Source organism: Labeo rohita, chromosome 8 (assembly GCF_022985175.1).
Source record: "Labeo rohita strain BAU-BD-2019 chromosome 8, IGBB_LRoh.1.0, whole genome shotgun sequence".
NCBI classification, from domain to species: Eukaryota; Metazoa; Chordata; class Actinopteri; order Cypriniformes; family Cyprinidae; genus Labeo; species Labeo rohita.
Genome location: NC_066876.1, coordinates 20727137 through 20752473, shown reverse-complemented (window position 1 = coordinate 20752473; position 25337 = coordinate 20727137). Strand labels below are relative to the sequence as shown.

The 25337-nt window shown below is 35.3% G+C and overlaps 2 protein-coding genes across 2 annotated transcripts in view; one reads left to right on the top strand and one right to left on the bottom strand.

Moving 5' to 3' along the window:
- The window catches only part of sema3gb (sema domain, immunoglobulin domain (Ig), short basic domain, secreted, (semaphorin) 3Gb), a 52051-nt gene extending 34079 nt beyond the window's left edge, over positions 1 to 17972 (top strand). The window contains 17 exon segments of the mRNA XM_051116496.1: positions 5650 to 5810; positions 6011 to 6073; positions 6172 to 6291; positions 6521 to 6614; positions 8111 to 8230; positions 8327 to 8427; positions 8429 to 8473; positions 8650 to 8764; positions 8857 to 8926; positions 10423 to 10567; positions 10664 to 10886; positions 11026 to 11114; positions 11234 to 11275; positions 11522 to 11679; positions 11889 to 11956; positions 12039 to 12166; positions 14195 to 17972. Of these exon segments, the coding sequence (XP_050972453.1) occupies positions 5650 to 5810; positions 6011 to 6073; positions 6172 to 6291; positions 6521 to 6614; positions 8111 to 8230; positions 8327 to 8427; positions 8429 to 8473; positions 8650 to 8764; positions 8857 to 8926; positions 10423 to 10567; positions 10664 to 10886; positions 11026 to 11114; positions 11234 to 11275; positions 11522 to 11679; positions 11889 to 11956; positions 12039 to 12166; positions 14195 to 14611 (2159 nt within the window). The 3' untranslated portion in view covers positions 14612 to 17972.
- Positions 17973 to 18401: 429 nt separating this feature from the next.
- On the bottom strand, positions 18402 to 24488 carry wasb (WASP actin nucleation promoting factor b). Its single transcript, XM_051116497.1, has 12 exons — positions 24215 to 24488; positions 23478 to 23618; positions 23061 to 23147; positions 22019 to 22115; positions 21876 to 21902; positions 21758 to 21793; positions 21271 to 21463; positions 21144 to 21186; positions 20848 to 21001; positions 20307 to 20755; positions 19309 to 19420; positions 18402 to 18711 (listed from the first exon to the last, which is right to left on the bottom strand). The coding sequence occupies exons 1-12, from the start codon at positions 24314 to 24316 to the stop codon at positions 18656 to 18658; spliced, it is 1497 nt and encodes a 498-aa protein (XP_050972454.1). The 5' UTR covers positions 24317 to 24488; the 3' UTR covers positions 18402 to 18655.
- Between the last annotated feature and the right edge of the window lie 849 nt (positions 24489 to 25337).

Genomic DNA, 25337 nt, shown 5'->3' with positions numbered 1-25337 from the left:
CCTGATCGGTCTGTTGTTGGCAAAATCACTCTAGTTAGGTTTGGCAAACATAAAATGTTTGCAGTTGGGACATTGTGAGTGGAAAATCTGACTGCTTTTGTCCTTCTTAAATGGTGGCATTGTGATTTTAATAAATTTGATTTTGACTCATGGCAAACACTGGCAAAAGTCACAACTGGTCCAGCCAGCTGGAAAACAACACTAGGAGCAGAACTCCTCAAAAACACATAAAAATATATGCATCATCTAATAAATGATAGACATTCAAAGAAACATCTGATGTACAAAGTATCATGGGGAGAGTTTAGCATTTAGATACTTTTTTATTATACTGTTGTGTTTATAATAAAATATAAAAAATACATTTATAATATAATATAATATAATGTAATATAATATAATTAAACTTAAAAGTTAATTTATTAATTATAAAACTGACAAACTCATTTATAATAATAATAAGAAATATATATATATTTATTATAAAATCTAAATTAATACAATATAAAATGCAATATATAATTAATAATACAAAATATAATTTAAAATTTATTATTTAAAATTCATTATAATTTATTGTAAAACAATAAATATCCAATACTTTATTTTTATTTATTTATTTATTTATTTATTTATTTATTTTAAATCAAATGTAATACATTTATTTGATATTTATTATTATTTATTTATTATTATTATTGTAAATTAACATTTGTTATAAAATTATATTTTTGAATAAATTATTTTGATATTTATTATAAAATATAAATTAATACAAAAAATATACAATTAATAATACAAAATATAATAAATACACAATGAAATATTAATTGATTCTAAAACAATAAATATCAAATACATTATTATTATTTAAAAATATAAAATACTTTATAATACATTTATTTGATATTTATTTATTTATTTATTTATTATTAATTTATTATTATTGTAAATTAACATTTGTTATATAATATAATAGAATAGAATAATTAATATATAATATAATGTAATATTTAAACTTTAAAGTTAATTTTATGTTTGTAATAAAACTGACAATCAAACACATTTATAATAATAATAATAATAATAATAACAATAATAAATGTTTTTGATATTTATTAAAAATAAAAATACATGCAATATAAACAAATATAATATACAGTTAGTAAAACTAAATATAATAAAGTAATAAACTATTAAATATTAATTTATTATAAAACAATGGATATCATATACATTATTATTATTATTATTATTATTATTATTATTATTACTTTAAAAATCAAGTACATTGTAATACATTTATATTGATTTATTATTATTATTTAAAATTATGGTAAATTAACATTTGTTATAAAATAATAGAATAGAATAATAGTATTTTTAAACTTAAATTTTAAGTTACTATTATAAAACTGAAAATCAAACACATTTATAATAATAATAGTAATAATAATATGTTTGTGATACTGTGATATATGAATTAATGCAATATAAACAAATATACAGTTAATACAAAATATAATAAATTAATTATGTATTAACTATTAAATATTTATTTTAAAACAATATCAAATCCATTTTTATCATTTAAAAAAAAAAATCAAATACATTGTAATACATTTATTTGGTATTTATTTTTAATGTTGTTGTTATTTATTATTGTAAATTAACATTGTTATAAAGTTGTTTGTTCATGTTACATTAACTAATGTTAACAAATGACACCTTATTGTAGAGTGTTACCAAAACTCTACGCTTTTTTTCTAAGCGAAATCGAACACTGACCACTTGTGTCAGTTCCTTGACAGCACTTGACAGCACAGTTCCTTGCTAACGACCTCTCAAATGACATCACTTCCTTTCACGTCTTTCAGATGTGAGTGCTTCAGATTGTTTGTACAGTGGTAAAGGTCAAGGTCTGACCTGACGTCCACAGGCTGTCAGGTGCCTCCTTACTGAATAAAGCGAGGCTGCCTTCCCTTGCCAAAAGATAGTGGATTTTGTGGATGAAGCCTGTTGGACGGGGATGAGAGAGCGCGCTGAGAATAGATCCGTGGCCCCAGTGCGCAGCGAGCGGTCTGGAATCCCAGCCTGCCCCTGTGGATCGAGCCAGGGAGATTCTGTACATGACTGGAGGATCACCCACCCAGCTGCCAGAACCACACACACGCACACACAGACACACACACTAGCACACTTCGCCACCTACTTAGAGCCTTGAGGAGCACACCTAACACACATGTGCAGGCACACACATTGAGAGCATATGTGGCGTCTCATCCGTTCACATGTACGTGTGTTCACATGTTCTGTCTGAATGACTAAATGTTATTTAGGTAGGACCTTCATTCAGACCATTGTTTCCTTTTAAACGTATGCAAAGGTTAATCACGTCTTTATTTAATACATTATCTAAAACCTTTTCCACGTACTTCGCTCTGACCTTCCTGTCACCGGCTCTGTTCTATTTCTGTTTATCCAATGTGTAACGCGGGACTGGCGTTTGGACGAGAGCACAGTAATACCTCTGAGATCAAAGTGGTTTGTGGTATGACGCTAACATGGAGTAATTTATAGATTCGCTCTGTGTCAGTTGCGCCGTTCCGCTCCGCTAAAATCACGCACTTACTCGCGTACTCTCAGAGGGCAACGATGTCAGCACGTCCTCATAACCTCAGATTTATGTTTAAAGTCAACTAGCTTCTCCTCATTCCTTGGCCTGACCTTCGCACTATTATTGTGCGATGTATGTAATTATGTTTTAGTCATTTAAAGCTATCTGAACGTGGACGGAAACACTAAATATTTGGTGTAAACGCACTGCGTTAATTGGTGATGTGCCTTTGGGGAAATTAGCGGCTGAACGTGATAGAGACAGGGAACAGACACTTAGTACACTGGAGCACGGCGTGCTTAGACAGCTGAAGCCGTCTCTCATCTCTGCACCTGCTCTGTTCTCCCTTGTGTCCTCCCTCAGAGAGAAAGAAAAAGAGAGAGATGGAAACCACTAGCACCTGCTGTGTGAAAAATATGACGGACAAAGAAGTCTGGGTTGAAAAAAAGAAAAAAAAAATTAAAATTAAAACAAAACCTAACCCTAACTCATAAAATAAGCATTATATATATATATATATATATATATATATATATATATATATATACATATATATATATATATATATATATATATATATATATATATGACAAAGTCGTCTGCTTTGACTTAAAATAATTAGCATTATTTAATATATATATTCCTCATTATACATATGTAGTGTCTATATTTTTAATTAATTTATGAATTCATGTTTAATTAAATTTCGAAAAGAAAATTTTGTCCCAGGCTTTGACAACAAGAAGAGTTCGAACCGAAAGGTCTGCAGGTGAAGGATGGACTTTTTTCACAAATTGTGATGATGAAAGCTTGTGCTTCATATGAAAGCTTGGTTCCACTACTGAATAACAAATAAAAAACACTTTTTCCTCACAGTTCTTTCTTTTTCTCGCAATTGCTAATTTGCATCTCGCAATTCTGACTTTTCTTCTCAGAATTGTGACACATAAACTCGCAATCGTGAGTTCTAAGGTCAGAATTGCGTGATATAAATTTAGAATTCTGAAAGATAAACTTGCAAATCTGAGAAATAAAGCCAGTTGCAGGAAGTATGCTCAATTATGAGAAATAAAGTTGCAATTCTGAGAAATAAAGTCAGAACTGCATGATATAAACTCGCAAATCTAAAAAATGATGTCAGAATTGCTAGATATAAACTTGCAATTCTGAGAAGTAAAGTCAGAATTGCAGGAAATAAACTCAGTTCTGAGAAATAAAGTCGCAATTCTGAGAAATAAAGTTGCAATTCTGAGAAATGAAGTCACAATTCTGAGAAATAAAGTCAGAAATGTGTGATATAAATGTGCAATTGTAAGAAATAAAGTCAGAATTGCAGTAAATAAACTCAGTTCTGAGAAATAAAGTTGCAATTCTAAGAAATAAAGTCACAATTCTGAGAAATAAAGTTGCAATTCTGAGAAATAAAGTCAGAAATGTGTGATATAAATGTGCAATTGTAAGAAATAAAGTCAGAATTGCAGTAAATAAACTAAGTTCTGAGAAATAAAGTTGCAATTCTGAGAAATAAAGTCGCAATTCTGAGAAATAAAGTCGCAATTCTGAGAAATAAAGTCGCAATTCTGAGAAAAAAAGTCACAATTCACATAAAGTCACAATTCTGCGAAATAAAGTCAGAAATGTGTGATATAAATGTGCAATTGTAAGAAATAAAGTCAGAATTGCAGTAAATAAACTCAATTCTGAGAAATAAAGTCTAGGGCTGTCAAACGATTAATCGCATACAAAATAAAAGTTTGCCTAATATATGTGTGTGTACTGTGTGAAATTATGATGTATATATAAATACACAGAAATTAATGTATATATTTAAGGGATATTTGTTATTTATGTACAAAATAATTATATTTCTATATAATATAAATTATGTAGAAATTATAATAAATACATATACTTGTAAAAATTTCGTAAATATATACATGAACGTGTTTATATTTATATATACATAAGAATTACACATAGTAAACACACATATGTTAGGCAAACTCAAATTTTTATTTTGTATGCGATTAATCGCGATTAATCGTTTGACAGCCCTAATAAAGTCAGAAATGTGTGATATTAACTTGCAGTTCTAAGACATAAATTCAGAATTGCAGGAAGTACACTCTGTTCTAAAAAATAAAGTCGCAATTCTGAGAAATAAAAATGCAAATTATGAGAAATAAAGTCAGAATTGCAGGAAATAAACTCAGTTCTGAGAAATAAAGTCGCAATTCCGAGAAATTAAGTCGGAATTCTGAGAAATAAAGTTGCAATTCTAAGAAATAAAGTCAGAACTGCATGATATAAACTCGCAATTCTAATGATGTTTTATTAACAAGGTTCGGGAGGAGCGCGTCAGATACCTAGCCTAATTAACACAACAGGAGTCCACTCAAGTCAATCAACGCTATGCATTCAAATACAGCTGACTTACCTCTATCCTTTTGACGGTTTATCAGCATCCCTCCACCACCCCATCTCCTCACTCCGAGTTCTCACTACACCTAAGGGGGGTTCTCTGGGTTCGGGCCATTCCCGAGCTCGGAGCCCTTCCCCGGACAGCACGCCAAACATGCATTACTATACTCCGGCTAATTATATGTAAGCGTGAACTCGTGAAAAAAAGGATGTCAGAATTGCTAGACATTAATTTGCAATTCTGAGAAGTAAAGTCAGAATGGCAGGAAATAAACTCAGTTCTGAGAAATAAAGTCACAATTCTGAGAAATAAAGTTGCAATTAAAAAAAAAAGACAGAATTGCATGATATAAACTGCAAATGGAGCAAATGTGAGTACAAAAAATATATATATTTGATGTATTCTTCTGTTCACCACTATAGAAGTTTACCCAGCTATGACTGCTTCCACTTCCTAACCAAGAAATGTGAAATGGGTCCATTGAAAACCTTAAACAATCAAATAGTCTAATGGATGGATACTTTCACGATTAAAGCACCCATGAACTAGTGGTAGTATTAGAAAATATTTTGTTAATGTTAACTCCTGATGTTTTCTTTCTGTCGTTCAGAGTTACTGGAGACAAAAACCATACGGCCGTTTAGTTTCTCTTTCAACACCAGTGACTATCGAATCCTGCATATGGACCAAGACCAAGGCCGGCTTTACTTGGGCAGCCGTGAATATCTGGTGTCTCTAGACATGCAGAATGTCAATAAAGAACCCCTCATTGTAAGATGTTATGGAGTTATTTTATTCTGCAGTTATTTAAGGAAATCAATAAAAGGACTAATGAATTTAGAGTTAATTTAAGTCTTTATTTACTGTAATTGAACCCAAACCATTTCAACTGTACAGTGGTTTAGTGCTACTTTTACTACTTTTTTAGTGATCATCTAGTAGCATATTAAAAAAGTTGTATGTGTTTTCAGATTCACTGGCCAGCAACAACACAAAGAAAAGGGGAGTGTAAATTAACTGGCAAAGGTGGACAGGTACATTTTACAGTCTGTTTTGAATTAATATTGAGTTATGACAGAGAAATACATTCATTGCTAAAATGCCTTTTTTTCTGATTTGTGTGTGTTTTCAGGGAGAGTGTGCTAACTTTGTGCGTCTGATTGAGCCATGGAACAGGACTCACCTGTACACCTGCGGCACAGGAGCATATAAACCCATTTGCACCTTCATCAACAGAGGCTGGAGAGCTGAGGTATCTTGTGAATGAAATTAGAAGACAATAATTTTTGTATTTAATCAGCATTACCAAAGATAGTCAATACAAAAGCGTTTTATTTTCAGGTTTTTTTTATGCATGTTTAAAAGATTTTGAATCATTTGGTTAATATTTGATCCTTTCAGATTTTACATATGTAAAAACTATGAAAATGACCTCTGCAGTACAGTCACTTTTTTACTTATAAGTGTGTAATTGTGCGTAGGAATACCTGTTCCGGCTGGTTCCTGGTTATGTGGACTCCGGAAAAGGAAAGTCTCCTTACGATCCCCGCCAGGAGAACGCAGCAGCTCTGATCAGTGAGAATTTCTCTCTCTTCTGCTCTTGTTCTTTCATAACAAAATTATGTAGTCAAGATCCAAAAAGCACAAATGAGATTCTGAAGCCATTACTCCAGTTTTTAGTGTCACATGATCCTTCAGAAATCATTCTAATATCTAATTTGCTGCCTAAGAAGTTTTTTTTTTAGCATTATCAATGCTGAAAACAGTACTGCTTAATATTTTTGTGTAAACTGTGATGCATTTTTTAGGATTCTTTGATTAATAGAAAGTTCAAAGGAACAGCATTTATTTGAAATATAAATCTAAATGTCTTTACTGTCATTTTTTAACATTTTTATGCATAGTTACTGAATAAAAGTATTAATTTCTTTCGAATAAATAATCATAAGAAAGCCAAACCTTTGAACAGTAGTATATTTTATTGGCAAGATATTGCACTTTTTAGAGTAAAACTTGTTTAAATCTATAAATTCAAAGATTTTGGTACTAAATATTTATAAAGATTTGAAAAAAAATACTTTTAGGATTAGTTCACTTTTAGAATAAAAATTCCAGATAATTTACTCACCCCTATGTCATCTAAGATGTTCATGTCTGTCTTTCTTTAGTCGAAAAGAAATGAAGGTTTTTGAGGAAAACATTCCAGGATTTTTCTCCATATAGTGGACTTCAATGGGGATCAACGGGTTGAGGTGCAAATTGCAGTTTCAATGTAGCTTCAATGGGCTCTATACGATTCCCAGACGAGGAATATGGGTCTTATTTAGTGAAACGATTGGTCATTTTTTAAAAAAAAATTTAAATGTATATACTTTTTAACAACAAATGCTCATCTTGCACTAGCATGCATTACGTAATCACATGCGGTTAGTTTTTTGTCTGTGTACTTCAGTTCAAAGGTAGGGTAAGATGAAATTCAGAATTGTCTGACTTTTTAAGCTTTTTTTGTAAACAACGTTTGACTTTCTTTGCACGTTTGCTTTGTAAACACTGGGTCGGTACTTCCACCTACGTCACAATTGCGTGACTACATAATGCGTGAGGTCGAGCTAGTGCGAGACGAGCATTTGTTGTTAAGAAGTATATAAATTTAAATGTTTTTTAGAAAATTATCAATAATTTCTTTAGATAAGACCCTTATTCCTCGGCTGGGATTGTGTAGAGCCCTTTGAAGCTGCAATTCGGACCCACTGATCCACTATGTGGAGAGCAGTCCTGGAATGTTTTCCTGAAAAACCTCAATTTCTTTTCGACTGAGGAAAGAAAGGCATGAACATCTTGGATGACATAGGGGTGAGTAAATTATCAGGAAATATTAATTCTGAAAGTGAACTAAACCTTTAACCAGTGGCCTTGATTGACTTCAGTGGAAATTCCATGGCCAGAATGTGTGGGAACTATTCTGTTAAGCACTTCTAGTTATATGAGAGTCTTCTAGCAGTACAAATGGGCCATTAGTATTAATTTAGCCAGTTTTCATCCATCATTTACTCTCATTCTACCCTCTTCAGATGGGAACCTGTATGCTGGAGTACATGTGGACTTCATGGGTACAGATCCTGCCATCTTCAGAACCTTGGGAGACCGTCCCGCCGTCCGAACCGAGCAGTATGATTCCCGATGGCTGAACGGTATGATATGAGCAGAGGTGTACAGTGATTAACTGTGACCCGGTGACAAATATTATCCTTTTTATCTCTTCACAAATCCTTTTATCTCTCCATCAGAGCCTGTGTTTATAAAAATTCAGAAGATTCCAGACAGCGCGGAGAAGAATGATGATAAGCTTTACTTCTTCTTTCGGGAGAAGAGTTTAGATTCCTCGGGGGGGCAGCGCTCCGAGCGTCCTCGCCAGAGTAGGCCGAGTCTGTCTGGTGAGAAAATCCAGATGCTAGACACAAGACTTGACTTCTTAAGCCACACTCTGACTTAATAATCAACTTTTAATCATGATGATTTTTGTCATGCAAATCATTATGTAAATCAGATGAACCCTAGGTTTGTTTAAAGTCTAATCTTTTTTTTCCCCGTTTGTGTGCTTTCCCTTTAGAATGATGATGGAGGTCAAAGGTCATTGGTGAATAAGTGGACAACGTTCCTCAAAGCACGACTGGTCTGCTCTGTGATTGGCGCAGATGGTGTTGAGACTTACTTTGATGAACTGAGTATGGGATATGTTTTTATCTCCTCCGATTATAACACATTCTTAATCAGCTCTCTGTCTGTCTCTGATGCCTGATGTCTGTTTGTTTTGTAGGGGATGTTTTCATCCAGAGGACCCATGATGAACGGAACCCCATTGTGTACGCTGTGTTCTCCACAGCTGGGTGAGATAATCTCATGCAGACATCTAAAACCTAAAACATTTGGGGTCAGGAAGATTTTTTTTTGAAAGAAATTAATACATTTTATTAAGCAACGACCAATTTAATTAAGCAAAAATGACAGTAAAGACGTTTATAATGTCACCAAAAAAGTCTATTTCAAATAAATGTTGCTCTTTTGAACTTTCTATTTAATAAATAATCCTGAACAACAATAATTATATTTCTTGAACACAAAATCAGCATATTAAAATGATTTCTGAAGAATCACTTGAATCTGAACACTAGAGTAATGGCTGCTAAAAAAAAATTTACTGTATTTTTGGTAGAACAAATATAACTTTGTTGGGCATAAGATGTCTTCCAAAACAAATTAATTGTCATTTTTAGCTTACTTATGGCTTTCATAAAAGAAGTTATTTAGCTTTTTTTCTCTCTTAAACACAACTTTACATTTTCCCATTTAATGTATGGAAATTAATATATGGAATATCACCCTCAAATACCATATGGAAAACTTTACTGCGCAAGGCAAATAAAATTGCTTCTCTGGTCATTTTCTGTGTCTTTAAAACTTGACAGTCACCCATTTCTTTTGTTTTATTGAAATGAGCTGCTGACAGCATGTTCATTCTAAAGCAATAAATATTATCACTACAGTAAGCAAAATAAAATTATTGAATGAATGAGTTTTAATGTATCTAACTGATTATTTAGTTTTGAAGCATCTGTTATAAGTGTAACATCTCTGTTCCTTCAGATCAGTGTTTATATTGACTGTCTTTTGTTAAATTAGATATAATGCCAATCAGGGTGGAAAATTAATGAGGGTTTGTGGCATAAATGCCACCGAAATGAACAAAAACGGCCCATTAATTCAAGGTAAACGGGCAAAAAAATGCCCCTGCACCCTGGTAAAAAAAACAGCCTATGTTGGTAGGTATGTTTTAAACCAGCACCAAAACATACCTAACCAGCATATGCTGTTTTTTTTTTTTTGTTTTTTTTTTACCAGGGCGTCATATTACTGCTCTCTCGATTCAAATGAAATGTGAAAATGAATGAAAAGTGTCAATTCGAAGAATTACATTTAGATCCGCTCACACTTTATCAGATTGCTTTTACGCAGTTTTGTGCAGTGTTGAGCCTTATAACAATCAAATGCGTTTATGTTAAACTTAGGAATGTGTTGGCCAATCAGAGACACTTAGATTAGTCAAACCTCCTGTTTTTTAGGATAATGTATAATTTAGGCACAATTTGAAACAATCTATTGTTAACAGTTCAAAATATTAATTAAAGTGGGTAAATTTAAGTATTTGACATTAAAGACAACATAGTATTGTTTTTATAATAATAAGGTTTTATTTAGTGAAATTGCCCTCACAAATGTAAAAAATGTCCATGGAAATCAATTCCAGGAGGCAAATATTGGCCCTTAATGGAAAAGTTAATTTCTCACCCTGATGCCAATGCCGTTTCTTTGTTTTTCTCTGTAGCTCTGTGTTTAAAGGCTCTGCCGTGTGTGTGTACTCAATGGCTGACATTAGAAATGTCTTCAATGGACCCTTCTCTCACAAACACGGTCATAACTACCAGTGGACACCCTACACTGGCAAAATACCTTACCCTCGCCCGGGGACTGTGAGTATTGCTTACGAAATCCAGCTTTGTATCTTATTATTGATTCTTTTGTTGCTATCTCATTCTATTTCGCACTTTCTGCGTGTTATTGCTTAGTGTCCTGGAGGAACCTTCACCCCTGATCTCCACACCACTAAAGCCTTCTCTGATGAGGCTGTAAACTTTGTACGTGCCCATCCGCTGATGTATCAACCTATATATCCAATACACAAGCGCCCTCTGGTGGTCAGAACTGGAGTTGACTACCGTTTCACCACTATTGCTGTGGACCTGGTGGATGCTGTGGATGGAAGATACGAGGTGCTCTTCCTTGGCACAGGTTAGAGATTCTTTCTATTTAGTTACATGCAGGATGATTTCTTCCTGAAGTTGCATGAGAAGGTGCATTGCAATAAGAACCGCCTAATTCGTACAGTTTATAATATCAGGGCTTACTCATGATTCACCTTAAACTTTAGATCGTGGAACAGTCCAGAAGGTGATTGTCTTACCAAAAGACATAAGCACAACAGAAGAGCTCGTTTTGGAAGAGGTTGAGGTTTTTAAGGTACGGAAATACAGAATACTGTTGGGTAGGGATTACCCTAAAATACCCTAATGGATGATTTTGAATGTTGAATGAAAATTTCTCCCTCTGTTTTTTTTTTTTTTTTTTTTTATTTATAGAGTCCAGCTGCTGTCAAAACTCTGAAGATTTCTTCTAAAAGGGTAAATATATCTGTATTAAAATCATATATATTATGATTTATATATATATTATAATTTTGTTAATTTTGAAATTGATTTTATTTTTATCGAAGTTTTATTGAAGTTTAATAAGTTGAGTAGTTATATGATAAGAACTCTGCATAAAACACCATTTTCGAGCTGTGACGCTGATACAAATCAGTAACTGATTGCTAAAAATCTATGCTGTTTCTAAATGTTTTCTCTTTTTTTCCTTGCGATTTACAGCAACAGTTGTACGTGTCGTCAGAGAGGGGTCTTACCCAGGTGTCCCTGCACCGGTGTGCCGTTTATGGCAAGGCCTGTTCAGACTGCTGCCTGGCCCGTGACCCCTACTGTGCTTGGGATGGAGAACACTGCTCAGCTTTCACCCCGGCTACCAAGAGGTCAGATCACATTCGTTTACCCCATTGGGTGGTCCATTGCCCAAATTGTCAGTCCATGTGCAATGCATATTAGTCTTCATCAGATCTGCTGAAGAGAAACAGAATAGAAAATAAACAGAATGATTAACAGCATTAGTTGATTTCACAATTAAAATAGCTTACAGTCAATAAGCTTTTAACCATTAAATCATCTGTGAATGAATTCTTAGGAGAAGCAGAAGGCAAGATATCAAACACGGAGATCCTCTACGACAGTGCAGAGGATTCAATGCTAAAGGTTTGTAAACAGCATATGATACTAAGTAACAATGGAAGAGCTCTTCAGAAACTTGAATGTGGCCCTTTTCTGACCCTCTCAGTAGAGAAGCGTCTAAGGGAAACGGTGCAGTTTGGGGTTGAAGGGAGCAGCACGTTTCTGGAGTGCCAGCCAAGATCACCACAGGCCACCGTCAAATGGCTCTACCAGAAGGACGGGAAGCGAAAAGCAGTAAGACACTCATCTCAATCACGATTATCAGGCTTCAAAGGGATAGCTCACCCAAAAATGTTAATTCTGCCATCATGTATTTACACTTTTAAAAAAGTAGTGAAATTTACTGTAAAAAAGGCAGCTGTGGTTGCCAGAATTGAATCGTAAAAAATATGATGGCAACACTTTTGGTTTCACGCATTTTATTTAAATGTACAAAATGTATCAATTACTAACGTAATGTTATCAGACCAACCTACTAGGGGTGTAACGATACACAGAAGTTATGGTTTGGTAGGTACCTTGGTTTTAGGGTCATGGTTCGATATGGGTTCAGTACAACAGGAAATTTTCATTTATTTTAAACAGATGGTAGCGCTACATACATGTAGCATGAGCAGTTGTTTTCTTTTTCATTTAGATTGTATAATTTAAAGATTTAAAGCTAAAACAGCATGGCCTGACTTTAAATTTGTGAAATTATGCTACATAAGACACTTGCACAGAACAAAAACAGCAGACGGACTGAATGAAAATGCAAATTCACCCTCTGACAGCAGGTGGCGCTTATCGAGCAGCAGTGATATCCACCTTATTTAAGAGCAAGTGTGGCCATTTGTAAATTTAATGTGTCTTATTGTGTTTTTTAGTTGTACAAACAGCTTGTTTTGCTGCTTGATATTGCAAACTGGTTTGTCTTACCATATTATTTTAATGTATTATCTTAATTATGTTTGCAGTGGTTTGTAGTGCAAACAGTTTTACCATTTACTGCACTTCGTTATTCTTCTTATTTCCCTATGGCGGCTTATGAACTGGAAGTCTAACACATTATCAGAAAACAGCTTACATCCGCATTGAAAAATAAGGTGGATAGAGGTTTTTTTTTTTGTATAAACACTACTTTATTATGCACTATATGGAGATAAGAGAAAAAGAAAATGCCACTGAAACATTTCTGAAGATGGTCAGTTCCTCTTAAAGATATATTCATATAAACCCCTGCATATTTTTCTTCCTATATTTTAAGGATTGTGAACAGTGAGTTTGATCTCCCTGATACAGTATTTTCTCCTCTTTACAGACTTCATAAAAATTCCTTACAAATTACATTTTGGGAAATGACTGCAGTGCAGTTTGTTTGCAATTCTGGCTAAAATAAAGCTAAAAAAAAATGGTTCAGATTTATAGCTGGTCAACCAGTGCATCTCTACAACCCGAAACTTTCCAGCACTGCTGATTAAAATAAGCAGGTGGTTCTTTGAGCCCTTGCGTGCCATCTGAACCATCAAATGTGAAATTTCACACGGACACAATTTATGGGTTTTCACTCTAAATTATAAGATGACTTGTGACCCTGGACAACAAAACCAGTATTAAGTAGCATGTGTATACTTGTAGCAATAGCCAAAAATATGTTATATGGGTCAAAATTATCAATTTTTCTTTTATGCCAAAAATCATTCAGATATTAAGTAAAGATTATGTTCCAGGAAGATATTTTGTCAATTTCCTACTGTAAATATAGATAGATTCCAGATTTTCAATTAGTTGTATCTCGGCCAAATGTTGTCCTATCCTAACAAATCATACATCAATGGAAAGCTTATTTATTCAGCTTCTTCAAAAAATTGACTGGTTTTTAGGTCCAGGGTCACATTTGTTCTTTTTCCAAAAACTTTATTTTGAAACTTTTAAACTCGACAGTATTTTACTGTAAAATTATGTGAAATCTCCTGTTAGATTTATTATTGTATAGTGTATATTAGGAAACTTTCTGTAACAGGTTTAATATTACAATTTTTAAAGTATTTTACCATTTAAAATTATAATTTTATTACAGTGCACCCATGACTTTCTTTCTTCAGTCGATGTTTTAAAAAATGTCTCAGGTTTTTTTTTGTCATTATAATGAAAGTCAGTGGGGTCCAGTGTTGTTTTGAACTCCTACTGACTTTCATTGTATGGACAAAAGCAGTTGAAATTCATCTGTTGTGTTTTGTATCATTAATTTAGAAGCCATAAATGACTCCTTTTCCTTTTCAGCTCAGCCGAGACAAAGATGTCTTGAAGACCGGTCATGGCATCCTGCTGAAATCTCTCACCCAATTGGATGCCGGCCTTTACCACTGCCTGGCAACCGAGAACAACTTCAAACACACCGTGGCGCGCATCTCCCTACGGATCCTGGACCGGGAGATCGTGGAGGCACTGACCGAGTCGGACGTCCCGATAGAACCAGAGCACCGCCGCCACCATTCCCATCACCACCCACCACCGCCGCCCCCTCCCCCTCAAACCCACCCACCCGCTCTCCAGCTCCACCCACAACCTGAAGTGCGTCTCATCAACCAGTACTGCCAGTCCTACAGGCAGCAGATACAAAGCCAGCCACACAAAGCCAAACGAAACAACCGCAGGCATACGGGAGAACAGGAAGAGGAGGAACTACAGGAGCAGTGAATGGAACAGCACCTGGGACCCTGCTGACCATGTCCCACCCATGTGCCCCATCACTATGTACTTCCTCCAGGCAAACTTGGTCCATTTAATAAAATGATTCATTAGTTTAGACTGATTCATTAGACGTATCAGACTGTGTCTGAACTAGATTAATTTTCATTTTGAAATACGGTTTAATGCACTTAGCTCCCCTAACTAATCTAAATCTGGCTGTGTTGTGCTCACTTCCATAGCTAGCATTAAACTACACAGTTTTCTAATGAATTCCTTTAAACGTCCAGCCACACCAGCAAAACTACTGCTGTTTTATGTTAAACATAAGCTATTCCATTCTAATATTCAGCACACAGATGACTGCAGTGTAAATACTATCATTTGAAACCATTTAAAAACATGTACATTGTAGGCTTCAGAAGGGGTGAAATTGAAAGATCGCTGAATTCGTCAATCGTCTTTAAAACCCCCAGATCGTGAAATACAGTTGTGGAAGGAATGTTCTGGAGTATTTGAAGATGGTTGGATGTACGTATCTGCACACTACAATTATAGCACAATATATCTTGCCATCATTTTGACCACTGAAGTTTTTACTTTCCTTGGCATTTGCAGTTTTTTTCCATATTAAAGTCCTTGGAAGAACAGGCCGGTTTGTATGGACGACTAGGAGTGACAATTAAAATGAAAATGAATGTAATATAAAAGAATTTATTTAAAATGAAAAATAATAGTATAGTAATTTAAACATTAAAAATTTAAATTAAAAAATGAAATTATAAAATGATAACATTTCTATCATTTCATTTTTAAGTGTTACTTGTAGTTCTCCATACATTTGAGCTTTAATTTTAGTCTTGATCCATGACAGCAACTTCTACTAAAAAAGTGATATTTAAATGTCATTTGCATGTTCATTGTTTCAGAAAAAACTACAGATAGATTGAAAATTTAAAATTGGACATTAAATGGACATTAAATGTGGATTGTCAAACTAAATACAGTTGAAGTCAAAAGTTTACATACACCTTGCAGAATCTACAAAATGTTGTTTTTCCAAAATAAGAGGAATCATACAAATTGCATGTTGTTTTTTATTTAGCACTGACCTGAATAATATATTTCACATAAACTACGTTTACATATAGTCCACAGAAGAAAATAATAGTTGAATTTATAAAAATGACCCCATTCAAAAGTTTACACACACTTGAAGTTTTTGTGTATTCGAACCCTTTCCAACAATGACTGTAGGATTTTGAGAGCCATCTTTTCACACTGAGGACAGCTGAGGGACTCATATGCAACTATTACAGAAGGTTCAAACACTCACTGATGTGTGAGTGGAAACACAATGCATTAAAAGCTGGGGGTGAAAACTTTTGAACAGAATGAAGATGTGTACATTTTTCTTATTTTGCCTAAATATCTTTTTGTTTTATTTAGTACTGCCCTTCAGAAGATACAGAAGATACTTACATGTTTCCCAGAAGACAAAATATGTTACATTTACCCTTATCTTCAAATTCAAAAAGTTTTCACCCCCCGGCTCTTAATGCATTGTGTTTCCTTCTGAAGCATCATTGAGCTTTTTAATTTTCTGTAATAGCTGCACTGAGTCCCTCAGTTGTAAACTTATTATTTTAATACTAAAAAACTGCTTATTTTCTCTTACGGACTACATGTAAACATCTTTTATGTGAAATATCTTCTTCAGGTCAGTACTTAATAAAAATTAAACATGCATTTGTATGATCCCTCTTATTTTGGAAAAATAATTAACATTTTTGCAGATTCTTGACTTCAGCTGTATCTAATACTAAAAATGTTATATATTTTGTCTCATTTTGTAGTGGAACAAGCGGCTTTTTGCAACATGATTGGATCATTGCCCTGGAAATTTAAATGTTTTATTTGGACAAGACTGTGGACCAAAATGACAAAAATAAAAATTGTTTATGGGGATTATGCATCTGAATTTCTCCCTTGTGATCAATGAAACCAGACATTGATAGCTATTAATGTGAAAAGCCTTGATACGTACTTCACATTGCAGTTTTGATTGCAACCAAAATACAAGTCAGTTTTTTCCAGTCTGTTTCTTGTCTTGTAAAACAAATGCTTGTCCCCCAACTACGTATCTTGAACTGCTGTATATAGATACAGTTTTGAAGCCTGATCTCTTCTATTTTTGACTGTGGACTCTGATGTTAGTCGGAGCACTAAAAACATTCTCACTCTCAATCCATCGAATCGAAACATTTTGTATTCCACGGTTTGTCAATGGTGAAATGTGGTCATGTTTTTTGCTCGTGTTAAACACAGTATCTGTGCTTTGTGTTGTGTGACAATGACACATGTACATAGAAAATGTATGTATTCGACTATTCACTGGTCAGGATTAAAAACTAACCTTCTCTCTTTTCTCATCTGTCACGTGACCCTCTGTCTTTCTCTTTTTCTCTCTCTCTCACCCACACCATACAACATATTTATTGTGAGAGTGTACATATTCATGTGAGTTGTGCTCTTTGGTGGTGGGACAGGGCTGGTTTTGATGGAAAATGTCATTGTATGTGTTGTTTATTAACAGGACCAGGACACATAGAGAGATGCTGAGGAAAAAGAGGTAGATGTTTTTGGAGAAATTATAATCGGTTAACCTGTGTTTTAACATTTGAAACGTTTAAATTAAAATACGGGCATTTCTTTTTCATTAGGCATGAGAGATTTCGTATTTGCAGTGTGTTTTAAGCCAGAAATGTCTACCTCTTCAAGCACTTTCTATGGAATATCACTTGACACCAAACTGAAGGACAAAAGCAAGGGAAACATGTTGTATAATTTTCTTCTGAGAACATATACTTTGTCTAGCCCACTAATGTCATTTTTTGAAAGGATAAGAGACTGTTTCTCTTCAGTGGATGTTGGAGGAATATTTATAATGACTGTGTATAAAAAGCGCTTAAAGAAACGCTCTGTGGTTTTAACTCGAGACATGTTATCTGGTCTTGAAGGGTGGAGAACATACTCTAGAGTCCAAACCACATCTCTTTCCCGTCCACAGAGAATTTATTGTGCAGAATGACATCCGACACAACTTCTCTGGAGAACTTTAATGCCACATAGACTTTCTTTGTCTTGTTGTGTCGTTCCTTTGGTGTTGGTTGTTGAACTAAACAGAAACTTCCTAAATATGGTTGCTTCCTAAATATTTCCTCTTTGTATTTACCGATGTTTGTGTAGGTTCATGTTAATGTGATTGTTTGTGATAAATATTATTTTATTATCATGTTATTCTGGGATTTGGGAGTCCTAATAGGTGTTTTTTAAAGCAATAACAATAAACTGCTGTTTTTTGTTTTTATCCATTTATGTATTTATTGTTCTGTCTGAACGCTTATATCAAAAGTATCTTCATCAATGATACTTGATTATTTTAATACTCTTCGTTAGTCCCACATTTGTCCTGTAGGGGGAGGTCCTGTACAGTCAACAGATATATGGAGTATTGTACATGGCTCTCACAACTAGGTATATCTTGACAAGAATAACATTACTGGGTTTGTAGTTAGAAGATACAGATTTGGAATAAGGCAGTTACTGAGTCAAAAGTATGTGCACACAGAAGGAAATATCCAACATAAAGCTGTGGTTAATCTTGGCAGTCCTATGTTTGGATGAAATATAACACCACTCCTGGTTTGGCTCAACTATAATGTTCCTCCTTCCTGAATGAACTCACACTGAACTACTGCTGAGCTACTGTGAAGTGAAAGCTGGGAATGAAAACTGCAAAGACAAATCAGCTTTGAGGCTGAGACACTACAAAACAGGCATGAAATCTAGTCATTATGCTATCAAAGTTAGGTTTTTATTGCTTTACTTGATTTACAGCAGATCTTCAGATCACTCAGTGCAACTTGAATTTGGAATAACCTTAAGATTTCATGCCTATTGCTAAAATGATTCCCAATGAGCATCAGCTTCTTCAGCTCATTCTTTTAAATTGAATGGCATAAGTGTATGAACCACGAGTAGAGAGAAGCATTAATCATCCCACTCATCGTCGTCTTCTTCATCACCCCCATCATCCTCTTCATCTTCTGAATAAAGAAAGCAAAAATAGGTTTGTATTTGTTAGCATCCAATGCTAAGATTTTTAAGATACTAAAACATGCACGCCACAGAAATAAAACTCTGTCACTACAGTTTAAAACGACAACCGCCTTTTTGGGCAACCTGAAAATACATTTTAATGCGCTCTTTTCTGTGTGCGACGTCATTGTGTGCGTAGAAACAACCAACCAATCATCAACTTAAACGGCGCTTGTTTCATTATATATTCATTAGCTTTGCGCACTCGCAGAAATGTTGTGTTTGAGAGAAAGTAACGTGTCTAAAATTGACAGAAAACCCGTTAAATTAAGTCAAGAGACGGATTTATTCTCACATTGATAGTCCAGGACAAACTGGAATTTACAGTCAGAAAAATGTAAGTCAAAATGTAAGCCCAATAACGAGACCAGACGCTATTTAAACATCTCAGGTGGCTGCTGTATTCCTCCGATCAATTAAACACAGCAAATATGCAAATAACAACATTAAGACGCGGTTTACGACATGAAATACAGAAAAAGATAACATAGGATGTTTTCAATGACCTGTAGTTTTGAAAATAATACATTTATTAAATATGTTACCTGAGGAATGGATAACTTTACTCCGTTTCTGCATAACCATCATCAGAGCTCCCACGATTCCCTCTGAGGATTCATCTTGTGCTGGAGGGTTCGGGTCCGGAGATTCAGACACCTGACAAAAACACCACATAAAATGGTTATACCCAACAAAGCACAGCAAAAAGCCCATTCACACCAAGAATGAGATGTGTAGAATTAAAACTACAGAGTGTTTTCACGACGCGTCATCAGTCGGCCATGTTGGCAGCACTGAGCGTAAACAATACCACTGTATCAAACAGTACTTGCATATTTTGCTGATTATTGCTGCTGAATGGTCAATTTTTGTCATATTTTGGGCTGTACTAATCTGTCGGACCAGGAGAAACATTTGGAGTACTATAGACTGCCAAAAGTTATAACAAATCAAGGAGAAGTGTACAAAAAACTATCTGAGGAACAAAAGGCGTTTGTGGTTGGCGAAACTAAACCAGCATTTCCAATGCAAGAATCTTGACAACATTTATGTTTGTTTTTATCATTTCCAGTCGGGTAGGTGAAATATTAAGCTAATATCTTAATTCATACTGCGCGTATCTGTACCACCTATTAACATTAGTTTGGTCAAACTATTGCTCCCTTTCCTGCTTACTAAATCCTTTTTTTGTGGTTTAGACAGCACATATTAACTGTGCAATCCATGCTGTTGTTTACATCCAATATTGCCAATATGGCCGCACATCCAGCTAACCGACCAAATCGTGACGAAAGTGAAAACCCTCTATAAAGATAAATATAACTAGGCCTGTGCATGATAATGTAAAAAATGGTTTTGAAAGTGATTCTAATGGTATTGTTCCTCTGTATCGCTATTGTTATTGCTGTGATGTGGACTTCCCTATTCTCTAGAATTTGAATGATTATTAATATAATTTTATCGTTATAGTTATCGTTCTTAGTGTGAACGGCTCTTAGTCACAACAGTTGAACAAAGTTAATTGCATTTGTGTCTCACGTACATTCTTTAGCACACGCCCACGGCGAATTTCCTCCATTAAGGTTCCTCGTCCTCCGCTACCAGAGGAAGGAGGAGGAGGTGGAGCTGAGCTGGCAGGGCTACTGGGGCTGAAGTTACCGGCTGAAGAAGGTGGAGGTGGAGGAGGAGGTGGGGGCGGAGGTGGAGGTGGCGCACCCCCACCCATAGGTGGAGGAGGCGGTTTGTGACTGTGGCTGGGGGGGGGTGGTGGGAGAGAAGATGGCATAGGGGGTGGAGGCCCAGAACGGCCTCCAGGTGGTGCAGGTGGCGGTGGACCACGATGTGGGGGTCCAGGGCTGCGTGCAGGTGGTGGAGGACGTCCAGGTGGACCTGGGACTGGGGGAAGCCCACCACGAGGTGGAGGAGGTGCAGGGGCAGAACGAGGACCACCTGGGACTGGAGGAAGAGAGCCGGAATGACCCCGAGAAGCATCTGTACAGTCAACAAACAAACTGAAAATGACAAAAAGAAGCGCCATGACTTGGTTCTATTAATTGGTTGTTGATAGGATTGAATGAACTCACCCTGTTTTCTCATTTCTTCTTTTACTGCATCCAGACCTCCAGATTGCTCGATGAAGTCATAGATGATCTTAGATGTTTCTTTGTCTGCTAGCTCAGCATCACTGATACCAGCACTGTTAAACAGTTTCTTCAGGTCAGGGTCAAGATTGTTGGTCTAGAGGGGCCAAAGGGGTTCATATATACAGGTATGTTACTTTTTAACTTTATAAATGCAATTAGAATAAGCATTGAGTATCAATTTATGTGACTACATTTGTGTGTTTTATGTATTTTTAAGGAGAAAGGACATTTCTCACATCAAAACCAGAGTTCGGATCCCACCCAATATGAGTGACATGTCTGAAGAGGAATGAGAGGCACAGTCAGCATCACGCCCAACAAAACACAAGGTGAGTGTCCAGCTTAAGGGTTAAATCCTCTTACTTGAATCCACTAGGAGCTCCGATATCTGCTTTAGTGAGCCTTGGGCCTTTCTTCTTTCCCTTTTTGTCCTTTTTGCCTTTGCCGAGTGAGGCTGGCGCGGGGGTCGGCACTGGGGCGGAGCGGTACCTTGATGCTACAATATCTGGGTTTTGGATGTCCACCGTGGCCATTATACTTGGCTGTGAAACTGGCCCTGGTTATTGGACATATATAGGTTAAACACTTTTATCAACGCATTAGACATGTATGTGAACTTTTTTCTTCTGTTGAACACAAAAGAAGGTATTTTAAAGAACAAACATTGTCTAAAACAACATTGGATATTATTGAATTTCATTACATGAAAAAACACTGGGACATTTTTCCAAATATCTTCTTTTGATTTCCAGAGAAGAAAGCAAGTCATACGGGTTTGGAACAACATGGGTGTGAGGAAATGATGACAGGATGTACACTTCTACATAAGGTGTTAAAAAAAGTTACTCACCATTGGTTGGAGGGGGTTGTGGTAGTGGCCGGTTTTCTGTTAATCAAAATACAACCAACCTTAAAATGCTAATTTGACAATTAATACTATGTGCATGTTTAAAATTGTGGACACATACCTTCAGATGGAGCATGTTGCCTTTTTTCTGAATATTTTACATATGAAGAAAGGCACAAAGAGATACTTATGAAATATGAGTATTTTTGGTTAAAAATCTTAGCAAACTTAGTAGAAGTTTTAATGAGAATGACAGTAGCTTACCCTGGCGATTGCATCTTTGATTAATCTTCTCCACAGTGATGTTTCTGAAAAAATCAGCTTCTGACTCACTGGCAAAGTTTAAACCTACTTGGCAGTCCTGAGACACAAGTGCATTCAAATATATTAGATCTCTCAAATTGTGAGATTTTGATTTTCCAGTGAACAGTCGACACAGTCTGACAATCTAAAGTAAAAACCTAAAGTAAACATTTCTGATAATGTAGCTTAATTCAAGAAATTATTTAGATGTGTCCAGCAGCATTAATAGGTTAGTTCACCCAAAAATGAAGATTCTGTCATTAATTTCTCCCCGTCATGTCATTCCAAACCTGAAAGACCTTTGTTCATCTTCAAAACACAAAATTAAGATATGTTTGATGAAATCCCAGAAAGGCAGAGACAGCAATAAAATAGTCCATGTGACATCAGTGGTTTGACCATAATTTTATGAAACAATGAGTACTTTTTGTGCACAAAAAAAACAAAAACAAACTTTATTCAACAATTTTTTTCTCTTCTGTATCAGTCTTTGAGACATCACCAGAGTACCACAATGTATACCGGTACTCTAACGTAGAACCTGGATACGCTGCAGCTTGTTTACAAGCAGAAAAAGTCTTCATAAGCATGTCTAAAGATTTTGACAGCAAGGATGACTTGCACTTTTAGGCGGTCCTCGTACTCTTGTACGTCAAAGATGGACACAAAAAAGAAGAAATTGTTGAATAAAGTTGTTATTTTTGTTTCCATTGTGCACAAAAATGATTCTCGTAGCTTCATAAAATTAAGGTTGAACCACTAATGTCACATGGACTATGTTAATGATGTCCTTACTACTTTTCTGGGCCTTGAACGTGTTAGTTGCGTTGCTGTCTATGCAGCATCAGAAAGTTCTTGGATTCCATCAGAAATATCTTAATTTGTGTTTCAAAGATGAACAAAATCTTACGTACTTGGAACAACTAGAGGGTATGTAATTAATGACAGTATTTTCATTTGTTTTGGCTCGAATTGAGATTTTTTTTAAAAGGCCTGTACCCACATCAGCTGCAAAAGTGTGAAAGAACCTCATTGGACAGGAATATGTCATCTGATTATACAGCTCCTGCTCCCAAACCATTTTCCCTTCCTGAAAAAAAATTACATAAAATGAAAACACAAATATTATCAAAGTCTAAATGGTGCCACCAGTGCCAGTGTGACTTCACAAACTGATTTGAGCTGTTGTGACTCAGAACTCAAAGCAGAAGTGTATCTTTATTTAATTTGAGCCTACTTGGCAACAGGTCAAGTTTGGTCATGTTAGTAAGTATAAATCAGTTTATCATCCTGTGCTAATATATCATTTCAGAGAACATCTTTATCTGCAAAGGTGCTAGATGCATAAAAATTCCGCATAACAATTCTGAACAAAGTAAAAAGCAGGTTAGCACTACAAATTAGAATCTGAATTTCTAACCTTCATGTCAAAGAGCCGGATGTAATATGAACGTTTAGGATTGTCCTTAACGAAACAAACAACTCCTGTATGTTGGAGACTCCATTGGGTCGGACTGTGAGGAAGAGCCATGTACAACTGAACAACCGCTGTGGCTATGCTCTGCACACACAAACACAGTAAACTGACATTAAAATTCATAAAAAAAAATATGAATCAGTGAAGTATTATAATGAAAGCTAAAGCAAAGGCATCTGCATCCTCTACGACAACAGGAAGTGGCCTCAAACAGCATTTCCTGTCACTCTCCAGTTAAACCTTGCCGTTACAAACATCAGTCATCACTGCAGACAGGTTAACAATGTTGTGAAATGTACGTTCTGAAGAAATTATGTTTTATAATCTTTTAAAAGTTTTACTAGGTAAAACTAATTGCAAAATTAATTCATATTGGATTAAATACTTAGGTTCGTACAGATTATCACTGTCACAGGTTGTCACAGACATGTTTTGTATACAGTTTCTTCATCTTTTTCATTTTGCAAACACAGACGACGAAAGAACTTGAAAGCGAAATTTCACTTTGACCTTTAACTGACATCAACAGTAACAGCTCCAATCTCATCTGTGACATCTGCACCATGTCTCCTTTCAGGAGTTTCTCTGTTATACCTGACTGATTGATATCCCCAAAACAACCTCTGCGGGACCGAATGCCCATCTATGATTGGCCTTCTAATCAAAGTGACTTCACTCACCACGCATCTCCTTCCCAGCAGCTCTAGAAGGCGTTCATTCTCCTGGCTGCTGAGGAGAGAACTCTGTACGTTCTCCTGCCCCTTGACTTTTCCTTTGCTCATCTTTCCTTGATGAAATGGACACCACTCAGATCTTGGGACTCCACACCTGGGGCCCCTGCTTGGCCCACAATACCTGCCTGAAGCCTTTTTAGAACAGGCAAATGGCTTGAAGGAACTGTTGCTTCCGTGTTCTGTAATCTGATGTAAATGCAGCACAGCAAAAGAGAACAGGAAGAACAAAACCACCACATATCTGCTCTCAGAATGTCGTGGACAGGCACGTGTTCCTTCGCTCATACATAGAAGGTGGAGCGCCTTGAACATCCTTCTTTGCTCGTATAAGGAATATATATTATATATATGTATATGCGCTGCCGTTCAAAAGTTTGGGATCAGTAAGATTTGTAATTTTTTTAAAGAAGTTTCTTATGCTCATCAGGGCTGCATTTATTTGACCAAAAATACGGAAAAAAATCAGTAATATTGTTAAATGTTTTTACAATGTAAAATAATAGTTTCTAGTTTAATATAATTTTTAAAATATAATTTTAGCCATTACTTTAAGTGTCTTAAGTGTCACATGATTCTTCAGAAATCATTCTAATATGCTGATTTATCATTAGAATGATCTATGTTGTGCTGCCAAATATTCTTTTGGAACCTGTGATACTTTTTCAGGATTCTTTGATGATTGGTTTATTCAAAATACAAAATTTTTCTGCAGTAATAGCCTTTGCTCTCACTTTTCATCAGTTTAAACTTGCTGAATAAAAGTATTAATTTTTTTCAAAAGAATAAAAAAAAATACTGGCCCCAAACTTTTGAACGGTAGTGTATATTGTTAGAAAAAATTTCTGTTTTTAAAAAATGCTGTTATTTTTAACTTTCTATTCATCAAAGAATCCATCAAAAAAATGTTCACAGGTTCAAAAAATATTGTTTCCAGCGCTGATAATAAATCAGCATATTAGAATGATTTCTGAAGGATCATGTGACACTGAATACTGAAGTAATGATGCTGAAAGTTCAGCTTTGATCACAGAAATAAATTAGATTTTAATGTATATAAAAATAGAAAAAC

What these genes read in the sequence shown, in the direction of transcription:
- wasb (XM_051116497.1), bottom strand. Translation starts at nt 24,316, where the DNA reads ATGAGCAAAGGAAAAGTCAAGGGGCAGGAGAACGTACAGAGTTCTCTC. An exon ending in TGCTGGGAAGGAGATGCGTG is followed by an intron (nt 23,619 to 24,214) that starts GTGAGTGAAGTC and finishes TTGTGTGTGCAG; the next exon opens with AGCATAGCCACAGCGGTTGT. An exon ending in GTGGGCGTGTGCTAAAGAAT is followed by an intron (nt 19,421 to 20,306) that starts GTACGTGAGACA and finishes TGTTTTTGTCAG; the next exon opens with GTGTCTGAATCTCCGGACCC.